The 15016-nt window shown below is 41.0% G+C and overlaps 2 protein-coding genes across 5 annotated transcripts in view; both read right to left on the reverse strand.

Moving 5' to 3' along the window:
* Positions 1–135: 135 nt before the first annotated feature.
* Positions 136–8186, reverse strand: RB195_018627 (uncharacterized protein; the record flags this gene model as incomplete). 2 transcript variants are annotated; one of them, XM_064186151.1, is made up of 7 exons in its annotated part: positions 136–143; positions 513–597; positions 703–823; positions 4724–4818; positions 4893–4964; positions 5045–5133; positions 8066–8186. In XM_064186151.1, the coding sequence occupies 7 exons, from the start codon at positions 8184–8186 to the stop codon at positions 136–138; spliced, it is 591 nt and encodes a 196-aa protein (XP_064042031.1). The 2 variants fall into 2 exon arrangements, with proteins under 2 accessions (XP_064042031.1, XP_064042032.1); XM_064186150.1 differs by lacking the exon at positions 136–143 and having other exon boundaries at positions 433–597.
* Positions 8187–8455: 269 nt separating this feature from the next.
* Positions 8456–15016, reverse strand: part of RB195_018628 (uncharacterized protein) — a gene marked incomplete at both ends in the record, with an annotated part of 64937 nt that continues 58376 nt past the window's right edge. For all 3 annotated transcript variants that reach the window (XM_064186155.1, XM_064186156.1, XM_064186152.1), the window contains 5 exons: positions 8456–8607; positions 11186–11333; positions 11407–11508; positions 11593–11697; positions 11767–11874. In XM_064186155.1, the coding sequence (XP_064042033.1) occupies positions 8456–8607; positions 11186–11333; positions 11407–11508; positions 11593–11697; positions 11767–11874 (615 nt within the window). The remainder of the gene's footprint in view (positions 8608–11185; positions 11334–11406; positions 11509–11592; positions 11698–11766; positions 11875–15016) is intronic.

Raw genomic sequence — 15016 nt, forward strand, 5'->3', positions numbered from 1 at the left:
ACTGTGCCGTGCATCATGTCGTTTTGGCCGTACTATGTGTTATCTGGAAATTCTGTAATTCACCGCAGGATGGGAGAGCAGAGAGTTTGCTCAAAATTCTTCTGTGTCACTGCCACGTTCACTTCAGTTTCCACTTCATAGTACTGAAATGTTGCCAAGGATACACGTAAGAATGCAAATATAGCAAAGAAAGTACTATTTAATCGGAACAGCAAAAAGACAAATCCAAATGTTTTACAATCAGCTAGGAAAGAAGCTTCGTTCAACGAGCCCTTCCCTTTCATTTTCAAGAACTCCGTTTTTGGAGAAAGGAAACCTGAAAACCCAAAAAAGCGGTTCCCATTAGTAAGCGAGGATATACCGACGATTAAACTTCATCTGAAAAAAAAACTGAAAGGGAAAAGGGCACGCAGTCAAAGATTGCAAGTAGTCTCATAATGGTTTAGCAAGAATGTCGATACTGTGCTTCCTTTCTACCACCTCTTTATAGAATGAGAAAATCTGTTTCGCACCCTCTCCTGCTAGACTAGCCGCAGAGGCAAACTTAGTCATGTCGAATGGGCCAACTGAATCTGACGCGATCATTTCGGCATTCCCCTGAAACCTCCAGTAAATTAGGCAAAACGTCCTTTTCGTCTTATATTTCCTGCTTCTTAATAATGCAATATGGGTGCAATGAATATTATATCCTATGTAACAAACCTCTATTGTCCTTGTGAATATGAAAAGCCACTTGGCTTCCGCTTTAGCCTCTGTTTTCGCATCTGCGTCCAGAACCAACTTCCCGTCCACTTCGCAAACTTCAACTCCGCAAAAAGGTGATCTATAATTTTTTGTAAAGTGAAACGGTACTGAAGTTGGACAGGTGCCAAATAAGAGACAAAATCTAGCAGCGGCCGTTGATCTCTCTGTAGCACCGCGCCTCCGCGTAATTACGGCCGCCGCAACACAAGCCATAGAGCCTCCACGATCGCTTCAATTCATCTAGGCTCTGCCCACTTTTCCAACACAACCATCGTCAAGTGAAACGTTCACAGGCAAAGCGATGAGAACTTTTCACCAGCGAGGGAACAGAGAAGAGTGAAGAATGAATTAACTAAGCAAACTGTAATATGCAAATGAAGATAGTTGAGCACGTGTTATCAACTAAGAGAAAACGAAGAGGAAAGTCCATAATTCTTTCATTCAAAAAGTTAGTAATTAATTAGTAAATTAATTCATAGTTTCAGCATCAGCTTACGTGGAAAGGGACAACCCGTTTGACACCAGAAGAGCAGTGGAAGGGGAAGATCCCGACTCTTAAGTTTCAGCTCGATTACGTTCTGAGAAAGAACATTCCTTTGTCAGATATCCGAAAATCTAGAGCTGTCTTGGATGTCGCATTCGATTCCAATCATCGCCCTGTTCTTCTCAGTTTGATGGTACGGTTCCAGAAAAGAAGCCGTGGAGTTCGCATGGCAGGTCTGAAAGACGATGAATGCAGAAATAAGTTCCGCCAATAAGTGTCGATAAATATTGGAATGTGGACGAGCGTGAAGAAAAGAGAAGAGCGTGGATGACGCTAACTCTTTCGCTAAATACATTCAAGACGCTGCAAAAAAAAAAACGCTCTCGCTTTCAACATCTAGGAAGAACCTCGCCTTTGCATCTACGTAGACAAAATCCAAATACAATTCTATACTTGTAACCCGCACTACTGGGTGCTTCAGCCGCGAGAAGTGCCTGAAAAGGAGGTTGCGTCTTCAGCTAAAACGTGATCGCGAGAATGAACGAACGTCAAGAGCGAAGTCGTTCGAAAAGGCGTAGGAGTCGCTTTCGTGGAGGCATCCCGGCCATCTAGAGGAAACATTTCAACGCCTTGCTGAACCGGCAGGCATCGTCAGTCCCTGAACTCGCCGAAAGACCGACATACACTGCGGTCACCAGTGTATGTCGGTCTTTCGGCGTGCATGAATTCAGGGAAAGAACCACCTACAGAGTCGGAGGTTCTGATCTGTATCCAGAAATTGAAGAATGGGAAATCTGGCGCAGACGATGGGATTAGTGCAGAAATGCTGAATCAAAAAAAATCTCTTCCTCCTGGGATTCTTTAGATGAGAGGATCGTCTGTTACGAAAAGATGTCTGTCTCGTGGAGATAAGCTACCATAATTCCTCTCCACAAGAAGCTATTCGTCAGGGAATCCAGGAATTACTGAGGAATATCACTATTTCGTGCAATGTACAAGGTTTTGGAGCGGGTCATCCTGAAATGGCTAATCGAATATCGCGAAGAAACAACGTGCGACGTGCAGTCTGGCTCTCGTCCTGACCAATCTAGACCAATATTGATCAGGTATTCATCGTCAGGAGAGGTTCGAACACCAGCTGGATGTACTACACCAAGACAGGGGGCCATGGCGGGATCCTTTCTGTTCAACTCTGCCGTCGATGAGATAATGCGAAGAACAGTTGAGCAGTGCCCCGTCTATGTCATTTTAGCACGGTCTGCACGTCCCGTGGTGGATCTCGACTACGCCGACGATGTAGTAATATTCGCTTCTAGCAGCGCTGGGTTACAACATGTTATCCTCGCATCGAAATTACCTGCAGCCTGCGGAATGGAACTCCGCCCTGACAAATGCAAGCAGATGTGGGTCTCCTCGAGACCCTCAACGGGAATCAGGGTGGACGGAAAACCTACTGAACCCGTGGATGAGTTCTGTTATTTGGGTTATACGCTGAAAAAAATGGCAACTACCAGAGAGAAAGATATTCAGCAAAGATGCGCCAAAGCCAACTCGGCATTCAACTCTTAAGTGGGCAAATTTCTGAGGTTGGTCGCCATCGCCAGCGAAGTGAAACTGTGAGTCTACCTATCCGCAATTCGCCCTATCATCATATACGGTCGCAGACTTGGGCAGCGCCGTCGACGGTGATGGAGAAGCTTAACTGCATGGAGAAAAAGCTGTTTAGACGATTGCTAGGCTACTTTTTGCGGACGTTTGCCATAACGAAGGACTTTACTCGGAAGTGGATATGGTCCACCGGCCGATGACACAAGGAAACATCAACATCCGTACGTAAGTACGTAAAGTCCACCGCTTATGGAATAGCGACGGATGGATACATTCTGTGCGAACTCTACCTGAAAATCGAACAGGACCTTGGATATATTTGAGGACGACACAACTCGGCGAAGATGGGGATAGTCCGCCCTCCGATTGAGCTAAGTAAGTAAGTTTCAAGTACGACACATCAAAGACTGATATGTTGTTATAGACGGAGAACCACTTTTAGCACTAGTCAACGTTGTAGTCCCTGATGCTCCCACTTCGATCCCATCTGCTAGCTTCATGGCACCGCTTCGAGCGCGGCCGCTTACGTAACTACACGGAGCTTCATGGACTTCATGTCGCTTTGATCGTACTATTTAATGACGAAAATTAACATTAAGTTCATTTCAGAAAGCTAAGATCTATTGTTATATGTAGAATACATAAGATATAAAGATAGGGGGCGGATGTAGTGTAGCGGTTACAGGTTCCGCTTCCTGCATGATCGATCGATGATGGTACCAGGCTTGTCTGAAAGGATAAAAACACTGACTTGACACACCGGCTAGCCACCGTAAGTCGTTGTATAGGCCAGTTACACGTTCGTAAACCTCAAACGATTTTGAATTGAAGTGAACGCGGAGGCGCATCCCAAGCGGATTGATTAACGCCAGAAACTTTATCCTTTATAAAAGATACAAAGATAGGAAAAAAATATGCTAGGACAAACACTGATATGGATGAGTTTCCACGCAAAAGCTTGCATAAATACGATATATGTGTAATAAACGTATTCTACTGCATAAATATGTTAGTATAGAATGCAGAATTATAGTGGCTTCTTTCGTTCTACCTTTTAATTGCATTCTTATGTGATTGAAATTTCCATACAATGCTCCTGTCTTCTTCCTACGGCTTCTTATCGCTTCACCTTTATTCTACGTATGAAATAAGTATGACCGGTAAAGTGTATTGTTGCAGGCCGACGCCTCACCAGACGCCTCTGTATTTTCAAGATGCACCATCAGATATAATGAATGAATCCAAGGCATTCACCGTGCCGTGCACGGTGTTGGATGGCAGCTAATTGTGTACTAGTGTAAAAAAAGCGCTTAGAAAGCAGCAAGAGTAGGAAATATAGGAGGACACCGATCAGTAGAAGATCTTCTGAATCAAACCTTGTAATCGGATAGATAAGTGGATAGTTTCCTAATCCGTTACATGAGAAAAAAAAATTCTTACAATTGAAGAGAAGAACAAATACTTCCATCCACATTTCCGAGCAACAGTTCACGTAACTGTATGCGTTTTCTCCATATTTATAGAGCTATTTGTTTCTAACTCGTTTCAAACAAACTATTGTTAGAGCTGGTAGGGAAGCGCAGCGAATGGGGGCGCCAGATTGCTAGAGCGCAAGTGTCGCAGCGAGCTACCGTTGCGCCCTGGCGACAACGAAGCTGCCACGAGCCGCGCAGCGCAATCAACTCATTAAATTCCCTCATTAACTTTCTGGATACGAGGCGACATATTGACACGTACCTCTTGACTGCCCACCTCCATCAACTACCAGTCTACCCGCAACACCCGTTTCTCGCATCATCGGAGCGATTCTCATATATTAATTATACGTAGACGTTGTTATGTTCTTCAAGAGAAAATGACATTGACATTCCCGTCTTCCTGTAGTACCTAATTGAGATTCCATTATCCAGCATGGCTAGACAAACAGATGTCAATGCAGCAGCTCCTTCGCTTCCATCGGATTGAAGAAGTTGAGTTGTTACCTAGGAGATTTTATACCTTCATCATAATCTCTTTGTGTAAGCATAAAATGCTATCAATAAAAACTAGATCACACCGTGAATCCTGTCCTTGGGAAAACCTTCGGATCCAAGACAGATTCTAGCGTTGTCCGGATAACATTAATTAACTAAAAAAAAAAAACAGCAATCAACAAAGTACACAGCAAAGCACTGGTACCAGTCACCAACACCGGATCTTTCAACGTACCCAATGATACTGACAGTCTCCAGTTAATTGACGATAACTGACATCTAGGTGCATTTGCTCGTCCTCTCGTCGAGCAATGTGGATGTCACCTGAAACCTTGCAAAGCGATGCGCTTTGTATACCGACGCAGAATGTGTTCAGTAGCCGAGCGTGCCGCCTCAGTTACGCGAGGCACGCTCTTCCCCTGTTCATAAGTTCACAGCATAACTCTTCCTTCCAACATGCTCCATATACATATCTTATCATATTAGTTATTAACACCTCAACCTACAAAAAAAAGCAGATGAAAGAGTGAAGCAGAGAACAGATCTGGGGGAAAACGTAGTTGGGGAGTGGCATTCAGTGCCATCCCTATTTCTCGACGCTTCAGCTTACTTTTTTCTCTCAGTAAGTTTAGCTTACATGTCACAGATCCTCAAAGACTAATGCATAGGTCTTATGGCCCGACTGTTCAATTATTTATATCGAGAAATAAGGGCGCCACTGAGTGCTCCCCACACAACTACATTTTACCTACATCTGTATTCATTACGAACAAAACTACTATTATTTCAAGCTAAAAGCTAATATGATCTATTTATTACTAATACGATCTCCCCTCTTTATTAACAAAGGTGCACCTATACACAGCTCACGTAAAAAGTTGTGTTAAGATGACGCAGCTCGTCGTCGGGGAAAGACCGCATTTAATCTTCTCCACTGTACGCGGAATGCTCTTCAAACTTTTTCCCTTTGTTTTTATACTTTCCAATATTTTTTCAATATACCAGCACATGAATAGGATCATCTAGTGTTAGCAAAGTTCTTTCCATTGATTATAATCTTTTTTTTTTGCTCTTAGGGCATCTTTAAGATCTTAATTAACACGGATTCAATTTGTGTTTTCAATGTGCAATTACACAAAAAGTACAGTAATCCATTCTCCACAACGTGAAGTTTTTGGGAATATGCGCTGGAATAAAAAATCATTGAATTACCGAAAAAGGATCGCCTTAGTTCTGCAACAATAAATGACGCTAATCGTGTAAATCACAATTCCCACAAGGTCTTAAAGGCACCCTGGCAGCAAAACAAACGATAAGACTAAGAGGAGATGAATTTGTTGAGACTAAGTAATCATGCACTATTGCATGAAGAAAAGCAAAGAAAAGCAGGAAGAAAAGAAGATCGTGGAGTTTTTCGGGTGCTGCAGAAAGGGCTTAGTGCCTTCACCAATAAAGTGTTATATCACCCCGATTCAATATGTTTTACGCCAACTCTATTTAAATATATGAATATGGTAACAAGTATATTCTGTCACATGTGCGTATGGGGATGTGTGTCGCGAAATTCCAGCACTGAGTCACAAGGCTCCGAATTGGTGCACCGGCGCCAGAATTTAAAAACCGCGGAGTCATTGGTGCACCAACAGCGGTGTTATCAAAAAGTAAGCGAGACGCCGCGATTTGTTGTTTCATATCTGTGACAACTGCATTTTTGTGTTGTACCTTAATGAATCCTTGTGTAAGTCTACTTCTGTATTCCTTACATCCATAATGATTGCCAGATGTTTACTTCAGAAGTAAGATACACGTATGCAGACAACTGCTTGAATAGCAGCTAACAGTTCACGTAGTCTGACGGAGGACCCTTATCTTTATCTGAATGATGATGAGGATCACGTCATTGTTTTTTCCTATATTGTTCATCCAAGTACTGTTATCAGAACTTGTAAACTTTTTGAAAAGAAAGTAGAAAATTATCGTAAAGATTCGTAGAGCTGACAAAAAAAAAGAAGATTACGGGAATAATTGACATCAAAATTCTTATAGAAGATTGTAGTGGTGCGCCAGCTGATGTTCAAAAAGATCGGGCTAAATTTTCGAAGATATCCACCATCTCCCAGGACCGTCCGACGTCGTTCCTTCTTGGCAGACTTCCGTGGTAAACTGGAAGATGTGAATACCATCTGCAAAAGCTGAAATTCCAGTGAACCCAACAAGATTATTCAGAGCAGGAATGGATAAGGATTGAATCTAGTGTTGATTGGCCATTCAGTATGAGTCTGTCTATCATTTCCAAACAACACAAACTTCCACTGATAATTGTATAGCCCATGCGAACAATCCTGTTTCTTTCAGTGCAAGTCCTGCTTTTGCAAGTGTTGCTCACGTTATCCTGTTCTGCATAGAAACTAATAGTTTCCTGCAGGGTTTTCTACCAAACAGTCCACCATCACTTGAACGACGTTAGATGGTCCTGGGCGAAACACGGAATTCCTGGAACATTTAGCCAGAACTTTTTCAACAATGACTAGTTAAATTCTGATTGCAGCAAACTTCTTTAAAAATTATGATATCAATTCCTCCCACAGCTTGCTTTGTTCGGCCACTTTTAGGGATCTCTACAATAACTTCCTACTTATCCAGGTTTTGAAAAATCGAAGTATCAGTGCTTAGATGATCATTATAAAGGACAATGACTTTTCTTCTTGGCACCGAAAACTTTGATAATTAGCAGTTACACATCTACAGCAACTTCTTGCTTTTTTTTTCTATCTATTTTCTTTCTCTTTTCTTTTGCTTTCTTCGTTCGCAATGGTCCATCTTGATTCCAACCACAACCTTCACCGCGCCGCTAGGAGCGCAGCCGCTCATGCAACTGATGTGTTTTATGTCATTTTGACCGAACTATAGCTAAACTTTTGTCCGTACTGTTCTCAACAGTTCTAAAATTGCACATTTTCTTCCTGCAGTTTTCGCTGTTTTTAAAACGAAATGCGTTTCTTACCTAACCTTCGACTTCATTTGCTAGATTTAACCAAAAAATAATGAAGAATCGGAGCAAGCAAGTTCGAAGAGAAAAAAAAATTGCTAAGCTTGTTCCCGTCACTATATGTGTATATAGAACAGGATCGATTACCATGCAAAAATCCTGAAAAAAAAAAAACGAGTTTTTCTAGTGATATCCGAAAGATTCAAAAATACCCCACTCATTTTACAAGTCCTTCAAGGGTGCTCGTAATTAAAATCCGAAACTTACCAGGACCGCAACAACTAGCCCATACGGAGGTCCTTCCCTGAGAGTAAGAGGATGAGCCGTCGGCGCGGTGCAAGTAGCCTAGCTCACTTCGCATCCTTCGTAATCGACCAGCGAGACTCATAACTGAGAATGAGATCCTAGGGGTTCGGTTTTGGTTAAAATCAGAGAAGAAATAATTGGTTTCATGAGTCACCTGCTTTCAGCATCTAACAAAGAAAAGGTGTGACGAAAAGTAGATTTATAATAAAGTAAATGGCAAGGCAACAAAACATTTGTGAACAACGTCCGATAAACGTGGATATAACTCGAACAGCTATCATAGAAACACAATCATAAAACCATAACAGAAATCAAATACTCTAATCAATAAATGAAAAGAGATTACAACGATTACATAGTTGAGGGTTTGTAACCTATACTCATTGTCCCCATTCTATGATGACCACCTCGTCCTTGCCTCTTATGGACATTCTTCTTGTTCTGAAGACGGAATTTCTGGTTGAAAGGATCAAATGGATCATCCGACTGCATAGGTTGCTGACCTACAAACAGAAGAACCTTTTCATGACAATTTTATGAAATAAGCTTGTTTGTTTGTCCGTATATTTGTGTGTCTTCATAGTGTCAACTTCACAGTTCGCTACTTTTTAGACCGATTTGAATCAACATAATGTATCACTTTGATATATAATATCAAAATATAAACCCTATTGATTTATTGCCTTTCTTAAACTTCCATTTAGACTACATATAATAAAATTATACCAGATGAGGTTTTACTACACGTGACTATGAGAGTGATAATCAATTTAAAATATGAAATGAAATTATTTTATGCACTGTCATTGTTTTGGCCGGGTGTAGTTTTATGCACTTTCATTGTTTTGGTCGGGTGTAGCGCTGTCAGTAAGAGGTTCCGCTGCGTCTGTACGATCGATCGGAGGTTCGAATTCGAGAGAATAAAAACACTGAGTTCACACATCGGATAGCCCCCCTCCCAAGTTATTGATATTCACACGTTCTTAAACCCAAAACGTTTCTGAATTGATGTGAGCGTTACGGCATCCTAAGCGGATTGATTAACGCCAGACACTATTGTTTGTCCTCTTCCATAATTTGCTAGAGCTGTATCCAAGTTTGTCCTGTTCCATAATTTGCTTGAGCTGTATCCAAGATTAGTACTGATGTTTATTACCAAACTCAAACAACAACATATCGGCCAGTGCTTACCTCATTTACTAGATTTGATAACGCAACAGACCAACACGTACGACAACTACGGGTCACAAGGGGTTTTTTTTTTATAGGGACCTTTTGATATAGGGCTAGCTCGTTTGTGATCGCAATGTACTCGTCCTTCCTGTTCATTTTTGGACTTTTGGCGGTGATCCAAAATGCTTCTAGTGTTCTGCCTGCTATGATCTCGGACTCGAACGGAAGTATAGTTACTTCTACCTCTACTTCGGAGTTTTCACTACTTATTCTACGGTGTGCCACAAACGCGGTGGAGTTTAGATTCTGCAAATCCATCTAGATGCTCCTTGACCCGAATACGCAGTGGGCGTCCCGTTTGGCTGCACCTCAAGCAAACCAAGGAAGATCTACGTGTTCAACATTCCAAGACTCAAGGACAGTCGAACATGGGCAATATCCTCTATCGTTTTAATAAAGAAAAAAACTTGAAACATTGAATTTCAAAGCGGTTCCAGTGCAAAAAAAAAGCTCACAGAAAAATCACTTCTGTTTGTTATGATTCAATGAGCAGGAGTAAGTGAAGAGGTTAGCACACACGCTCTCAATCTATTCATCTTCACCTTAACAATTGTCACAGATATGGTCGAATCAGAACACTTGAAAACATTCAAGTTAAGAAATAGCCACAATGCTGCACACTACACATAGCAATATATTAATTTATTTCTAGGAAATGACCAAGATAAGCAAATGTGGGATCTGGGTTCTCTAGCAGTTGAAGCCAGAACAGAAAGTTCAAGGCGCCTCCATTTCATTACTTGGATGACTAGAAGAGGATCAATTTTTAGAACAGATTGTTATTAGGGATGAAAAATGGTTTAGTTCATTACTGAGAGAAGAAAACTGATACAGCTGAAGTATAACAGTATAACAGCTGAAGCGTATTGTGAAACGGACATGATTTCTTGCTAGTTTGATTGAAAAGAGGCCCGATTTGATCAATCGTTGAGGGATGATCCTGCAGCAAGACAAGTCAAAACCGAACACTGCAAATATTACCCGTGAAGAAGTCGGCACCTTCTTTCTAGAAAAATATTTAACGGAAAATCAAAGTCCAAAATGCAGTTTCTGAGTTTTTTGTTTCTAAATCATTTAACCTTTAATGAACAAATATGGAATCAATCAATAACAATTATGGAATCAAAACATTCTCAATAAGATGGGATAATGTCATCCTAAATGATGGAGGTTACATAATTATCTAAGTATGTTTGTTTGATATACGCCGAATTTTCGAATGTAATGCTGCTTTCTGTAAGGGCTTTCTTCTCCAGTCTTATATACCAGAAATGTGATCACACTTGAGCACCACTAAACCCAGCTTAAGCTACTACATATTCTTTACATTCTGTAGTACTTCGTAACATATTAATTCAATCAAACTTTCAATCAAAGATTTCACTTCAGACCTCATTTGCGACTGTAACGAATTTAAAAATTTTGTTTGGAGCCTTTAGAGTGGCTAAAAATAACTGCTCACAGGTTCTTCGAAACAGCTTTCAGTGACTTACTGTCACCAGTAAATGCAATTAACTGGTAAGCTTTAAAAAAAAAACTCAAAATTGTGAGAATTGGCCCATGATTACACTGAATTTTATTTTTTTTTTCTCGAAGGAGTTGCTAACTACAACTTGTACTTGTACTACTACTTGCGGAACCACATTTTAACCATTGTATTGGAAGCACATCATCAATGCTGTTTTCAAAACGTCATAGAATTTCTTCAGAGAAACAAAAAAAACTAATCTGAAGATAGTGTTTTTAGACGTTCAAGCAAGTACGAAGAATATCCTGCAACAGCACAGCTTCACAAATTGACCACACCGTAACCGAGATTTCGCATTTCAGAAGTTTTTGCGAACTTACCTAACATGTTTGCATCGAAATGTGAGTAATCGAAAGAGTCGACCACTCTGTTTGGATCTTTTGTGATCTCCTGCTTAATGCATTTCACTGCATACAAAGGACCCTCCTCCTTCGGCAACTCAGTTGAGATATCCATGCTTTCACGAGCCTACACAGAAAAAAAAAACTTGGAAAAATATACAAGAAAACTACAAGAACATGTTAAACACATATTGACATACCTTTTTTCTTATTCTTTTTAACTCCTTTATGCTATGCATTTCTGAACAGCTAGACGATACTTTTCCGGAGGGATTAACTTGAATATCGTCTTTATTTCCTTGCTGAAGTAACAAAAGTTATGGTACTGAAAATATTTCGCTACGTAGTGGCTAGCATTAAGAGCATTATGTCACTATCAAGAGCACCAAATTAAGACCACTCGGTCTCTCGACGGTTGTATCATGATGAGTGAAGGATTTCTTCATAGTTGATGTTTCCGAATTAGTGGCAGTTTTGGATTTTGTATCTGCCTGGAAATCAGCATTTTTTTTAAAAGCTATACATTGTTCAAGACCAAAACTAATAGGTCGAAATCTTACTTCCCGCCTTTGCGCGTGTGTTGTAGCGATTGCGTAGTTCTCGTACGGTGTGCCTGTGGTCAGTAAGCGTTCGTAAATCCGGTTTAAAACTGTCGTATTTGTTGACAGCTTCAACATTGTGAAAAAAGAGAAGACATTTTATACATAATACATTAAACACAAAACACAAGTGTCTAATAATAGTAATCAGTCCAAAAAAAGGTAAGGTAGAAATAAAGAATTTTGAGTCTTTTTTTTTTGTTTTGAGAAAGGACGAGAAACAAGAGGCCGAGAAGCTTGACCATTTTGCCCATTTCTCGCACAACAAAAATCAACAAAGTTCCACCAGTTGACGGCACCATGCAAATTCCAAATATTTCGAATGAACTACCTCCCAAACTACGAGCTTCTCTGATAAATGTAGCTTCTGATGTGTCTTCCACCGATTAGCAACACACCGATCTACGCCATGGAACCCGTCTCACACCATTTTATTGCTTCGCGGCGGTTGGACACAAATCTGACTCCATGGGACCCGCTTCACCTCATTTCATTGATCTGCAGCGTGGCACACCTAACTGACACCGTCTCACTGTTTTTTGGGATTTCGTTACACACGTGACCTAATAAGTCCGTTCTCTTATAGCATGATTATCAAAGCGAATTTTGCAGAACTTTTTAAAAATCCTAGCAAAAAAAGAAGCTTATCAAAACATTGTTGAGCCGTACTAAAACGAGTCATGTTTAAAAAAAAAACCTAAAAACCTAAAACATGAAAATTTTTCTCATATTCGAAGGGAGTATGATACTAAGTGATCCACTATGGATCACGCTCTTCTTTGTTGAAAGTAAAGCGTGATTCATAATGAGCGTTAAAAACTACATCGCAAAGGAAAAAAATAGAAAGAGGTAGAAAAAGAAATAAAAGGAAACAAGGTCAGAGCTTTAGGAAAGCGAAAATGCATAAACGACTCTGACGAAAACGTTAAAGCACTCGTTATTTTCAATGATTTAATAGTTATAAGGAGAACGAGATATTGGAAATTAAAAATTACAGATGTTGTTTGTGCGGTAACGTTTCACACATTCTCTTATGAGATAAGCGAAGTGAATATTTCATCAACTAGAATTTACGACGAATTAGAGATAAATAGCGGAGCTAACACCTTTTCTTTCGCCCCTAGCATTTCATCGAAGAAAGGAGAATGGTGAAGAGGCCCTGTAGATTTTCTTGCTGCAAATATTTTCCATACATTACGTATCTAATGGGTATGCCCAAGTCAACATGCCTCGATTAGGCCACACTCTCCTCCATTTCCTCAATAGATAGAGATAGTGACAACCATCCTAGTTGCTTCCCGGCTATGGAGATATAGAGAACTACGAAGATACACCGAAATGTGAAAAAAAGGGATACGTTGTGAGTGTTCTGGAAATTACCTACAAAGTAAGCCGATAAGAGGAATAATTACGAATCTCGAATCTACGCACAGTATATGAACAGAAAATGAACCTATACATGACATTTGAGGAGCAATGGATATAATAGTATACGAAATATTAAGAAGTGTGATGGTACCAGTGAGAGTGGAGAGACGAATCTTACCTAGAAGTCATCTTCAGGAACTAAAAAATCTGTTGTTTATGACCTTTTTTTAAGAGGCCAAAGATGCAGAATTTCCCTTTCTCGGGCACCCTTCCGTTGCATATTTATTTATCTGTCTCGAAATTTTCAACCTTATTCCTGAGTGTCACTGTGAAACATTAGGAACTTACAGAATATCTTTGACATTCGCTGTAGATGTTAGAGTGTCGGCCGTGCACTAGATACTTGGAGCGTTTTGGATTTCTATAAGAAATGCGACCATGAATACTCTGGATCGAGAAGCAGTTCTTTAACGGTCCCAGTAGTGTCTGACAACATAGCAATCTGTCGTATAATTATGTGAGTTGCAGATCACATGCACTCCCATACCGAAACATTGATCATAATGATACACAGAAAATTCGGAAAGGAATGCTTCTGTCAGACTTCTGCATTTTCTTGAGTGGCATGTAAAAAAGCTCCCGTGGAATTTCGAATGGACTTTTTTTACACATTTACGTCAGTAGACCAGGCAAAATAGGATGAAACATGTGGTGAATCGAATCCCAAATAGAACAATCATTTTTAGATCTACGAAGACGAAAGAACTGAAAGATCAATTGCAAATAGAAATCCTAAGGGTAGCCACCGGTCAGAATAAACATTCTTAAAGGCATCACTCCAAGAATCTGAGGTGGTACGGATTTCAGGTGGAGTATTCGTATACGGGATAGTAGATTATAGAAACAAGGGTGATTCCGTCTATATTAATTTTCGTTGATCAGTGAAGGCGAGCGAAGTAAACACCACAGAAAGTCTGAAGTCCGGCTTTAGCCGGACGTTCATACTGGTCATGATAATAACTTACTCTGGCTTATTCTGTCACGTGTGTGTGTCAGTCAAGAAGTTCGAAAAGGGGGGGCGACGGGTCCACCGGCGTCGGATTGGTGCGCCCGAGCCGGAGAGCTATAAAATTGGGTGCGACGGGTCCACCGCTTCTTAAATAGTACCCAACAAGTTACGTGATCTGATGTGGAACTTATTTTATCAGTATGATGGTGTTGTTTACGTCGTTTTGTGTTAAAACATCATTTTGTGATAAGTGTTGGGTGAAATCATGATATATAATAACGAGCTTAGTCCGTGTGTGTGTGTGTGTGTTTGTCTGTGTGTCACGAAATTCGAAAATGGGGGTGCGACGGGTCCACCCGGCGTCGGATTGGTGCGCTGGGATCAGATAGCTATAGAAGAGGGTGGGACGGCCCCACTGGCGTCGGATTGGTGCGCCGGCGAAAGATAGCTATAATATGGGGTGCGACGGGTCCACCGGCGGCAGATTGGTGCGATGGCGCCAGACACCTATAGAAGGGGGTGGGACGGGTCCACTGACGTTGCACTAGGGCGCCGGCGCCAGATACCTATAGAAGGGGGTGCGGCGGGTCCAGCGGCGCCAGATTGTTACAATAGGGGCTGCGACGGATCCACCGGCGTCGGTGTACCCGGTCATTGGTGCGCAATAAATTAGTGTGCATGACGCAAAAGGTAAATGGTTGCAGCCGTTTCATAGCCGTAACCACTTGGCGCTTTACTCTTCACCTTTATGACTCCTCTGCGTGCCTATTTCCTTCTTCTTTCGCCTCAAGTTTGTAGGATGCCGTTCTCAGAAAGTGGAAACATGCATGCAAA

This window comes from Necator americanus, chromosome II (assembly GCF_031761385.1).
Source record: "Necator americanus strain Aroian chromosome II, whole genome shotgun sequence".
NCBI lineage: Eukaryota > Metazoa > Nematoda > Chromadorea > Rhabditida > Ancylostomatidae > Necator > Necator americanus.